The following is a 2,971-nucleotide window of genomic DNA, read 5'->3' as shown; positions in this document are numbered from 1 at the left end:
TTGTGTGTTGTGTATATAGAAGACTAAATATTATTACATTGTGTGTTGTGTATATAGAAGACTAAATATTATTACATTGTGTGTTGTGTATATAGAGGACTTAATGTTATTACATTGTGTGTTGTCTATATAGAAGACTAAATATTATTACATTGTGTGTAGTCTATATAGAAGATTTAATATTATTACATTGTGTGTATATAGAGGACTTAATGTTATTACTTTGTGTGTTGTCTATATAGAAGACTAAATATTATTACATTGTGTGTTGTCTATATAGAAGACTAAATATTATTACATTGTGTGTTGTCTATATAGAAGACTAAATATTATTACATTGTGTGTTGTCTATATAGAAGACTTAATATTATTACATTGTGTGTTGTCTATATAGAAGACTTAATATTATTACATTGTGTGTTGTCTATATAGAAGACTTAATATTATTACATTGTGTGTTGTCTATATAGAAGACTTAATATTATTACATTGTGTGTTGTCTATATAGAAGACTTAATATTATTACATTGTGTGTTGTCTATATAGAAGACTTAATATTATTACATTGTGTGTTGTCTATATAGAAGACTTAATATTATTACATTGTGTGTTGTCTATATAGAAGACTAAATATTATTACATTGTGTGTTGTCTATATAGAAGACTTAATATTATTACATTGTGTGTTGTCTATATAGAAGACTTAATATTATTACATTGTGTGTTGTCTATATAGAAGACTTAATATTATTACATTGTGTGTTGTCTATATAGAAGACTTAATATTATTACATTGTGTGTTGTCTATATAGAAGACTTAATATTATTACATTGTGTGTTGTCTATATAGAAGACTTAATATTATTACATTGTGTGTTGTCTATATAGAAGACTTAATATTATTACATTGTGTGTTGTCTATATAGAAGACTTAATATTATTACATTGTGTGTTGTCTATATAGAAGACTTAATATTATTACATTGTGTGTTGTCTATATAGAAGACTTAATATTATTACATTGTGTGTTGTCTATATAGAAGACTTAATATTATTACATTGTGTGTTGTCTATATAGAAGACTTAATATTATTACATTGTGTGTTGTCTATATAGAAGACTTAATATTATTACATTGTGTGTTGTCTATATAGAAGACTTAATATTATTACATTGTGTGTTGTCTATATAGAAGACTTAATATTATTACATTGTGTGTTGTCTATATAGAAGACTTAATATTATTACATTGTGTGTTGTCTATATAGAAGACTTAATATTATTACATTGTGTGTTGTCTATATAGAAGACTTAATATTATTACATTGTGTGTTGTCTATATAGAAGACTTAATATTATTACATTGTGTGTTGTCTATATAGAAGACTTAATATTATTACATTGTGTGTTGTCTATATAGAAGACTTAATATTATTACATTGTGTGTTGTCTATATAGAAGACTTAATATTATTACATTGTGTGTTGTCTATATAGAAGACTTAATATTATTACATTGTGTGTTGTCTATATAGAAGACTTAATGTTATTACATTGTGTGTTGTCTATATAGAAGACTTAATGTTATTACTTTGTGTGTTGTCTATATAGAAAACTTAATATTATTACTTTGTGTGTTGTCTATATAGAAGACTTAATGTTATTACATTGTGTGTTGTCTATATAGAAGACTTAATGTTATTACTTTGTGTGTTGTCTATATAGAAGACTTAATGTTATTACTTTGTGTGTTGTCTATATAGAGGACTTAATATTATTACATTGTGTGTTGTGTTTATAGAAGACTTAATATTATTACATTGTGTGTTGTGTTTATAGAAGACTTAATATTATTACATTGTGTGTTGTCTATATAGAAGACTTAATATTATTACATTGTGTGTTGTCTATATAGAAGACTTAATATTATTACTTTGTGTGTTGTCTATATAGAGGACTTAATGTTATTACTTTGTGTGTTGTCTATATAGAAGACGTAATGTTATTACTTTGTGTGTTGTAGGTTTGTCATTTTGTGCTGAATAATTCATGGCACTGCCTTGTATTGCAACTTCAGTAGTTTCATAGAAGAATAAATGATATAAATTGTTTCTTGTAGGCTCAGCATTTGTTCCCAAGCCTAAGGTAGATGTGGGTGTGGTGCACTTCCTGCCACGCATCAAGCCTATGATTCCACTTCCCTTTAAACTTGTGGAGAAAGTCTGTAAACACGTTTTTCACCATAGGAACAAGAAATTGTTGTTTGGAATGAAGTAAGTTGTCACATCCATGTCACTGTGTTTTGGCCATAGTTAAATAACTCACCATCATTGTACCAAAGACAGGACACTTTTCAGTCAAATATTGGTACCGTAAAAACCCATGTAATTTGCGCACTTTTTTTTCAGAAATTTAATACCCAAAGTGGGGGGTGCGTAAAATACACAGGTATAGAAAATTTCAAGTTTTTTTCAGGAAAAGATCGACGATTCTGGGAGATCGCCATCTTGGATTATCTCCCTTGGTACACGGAACTCTAAGACAAATGACGGTCAACAAATTTATTTATGTCAAACATTAATAAAAGATACATAATGTGTTGTTATCTGAGTTTATGTGAAAAGTATTATGATTCATTAAATAGGTAACCGTTAACAAAGAAAGTTTAGCCAAATTCCTATGCCAGAGAATCGCCGATCAACTTACGACATTACATTTCGACATCTCGGTGCGTTTCCCCATACTATTAGGAAAATGTAGTTGTTCAATTTAAGCTCTGTTCCATGTAAGTTCTGTAAGTTTTTTTTCAAATCTTCTATGCGTATACGTATAGCATGGGTTTTTTCCGGCTCACTTTCATGTTGATCTCGCGTCTAACATTACGTAAACACGTGATTGATAATAACCTCGTGAATTATTTCAATATTTATTAAATGAAGCATCGTAAAAATAGTCTGCGTTAACTATTTTTT

At 27.9% G+C, this 2,971-nt stretch overlaps 1 protein-coding gene across 2 annotated transcripts in view; it reads left to right on the top strand.

Annotated features, from left to right (window-relative positions):
• LOC110452835 (dimethyladenosine transferase 1, mitochondrial-like) overlaps positions 1-2,971 on the top strand; it is a 16,703-nt gene that overhangs the window by 8,519 nt on the left and 5,213 nt on the right. For both annotated transcript variants that reach the window (XM_021501534.1, XM_021501533.1), the window contains exon 4: positions 2,119-2,272. In XM_021501534.1, the coding sequence (XP_021357209.1) occupies positions 2,119-2,272 (154 nt within the window). The remainder of the gene's footprint in view (positions 1-2,118; positions 2,273-2,971) is intronic.

The sequence above is a fragment of the Mizuhopecten yessoensis genome, unplaced genomic scaffold (assembly GCF_002113885.1).
Source record: "Mizuhopecten yessoensis strain PY_sf001 unplaced genomic scaffold, ASM211388v2 scaffold6913, whole genome shotgun sequence".
Lineage (NCBI taxonomy): Eukaryota > Metazoa > Mollusca > Bivalvia > Pectinida > Pectinidae > Mizuhopecten > Mizuhopecten yessoensis.
The sequence above is the reverse complement of the archived record's forward strand: the minus strand, read 5'-3'. Positions and strand labels throughout refer to the sequence as shown.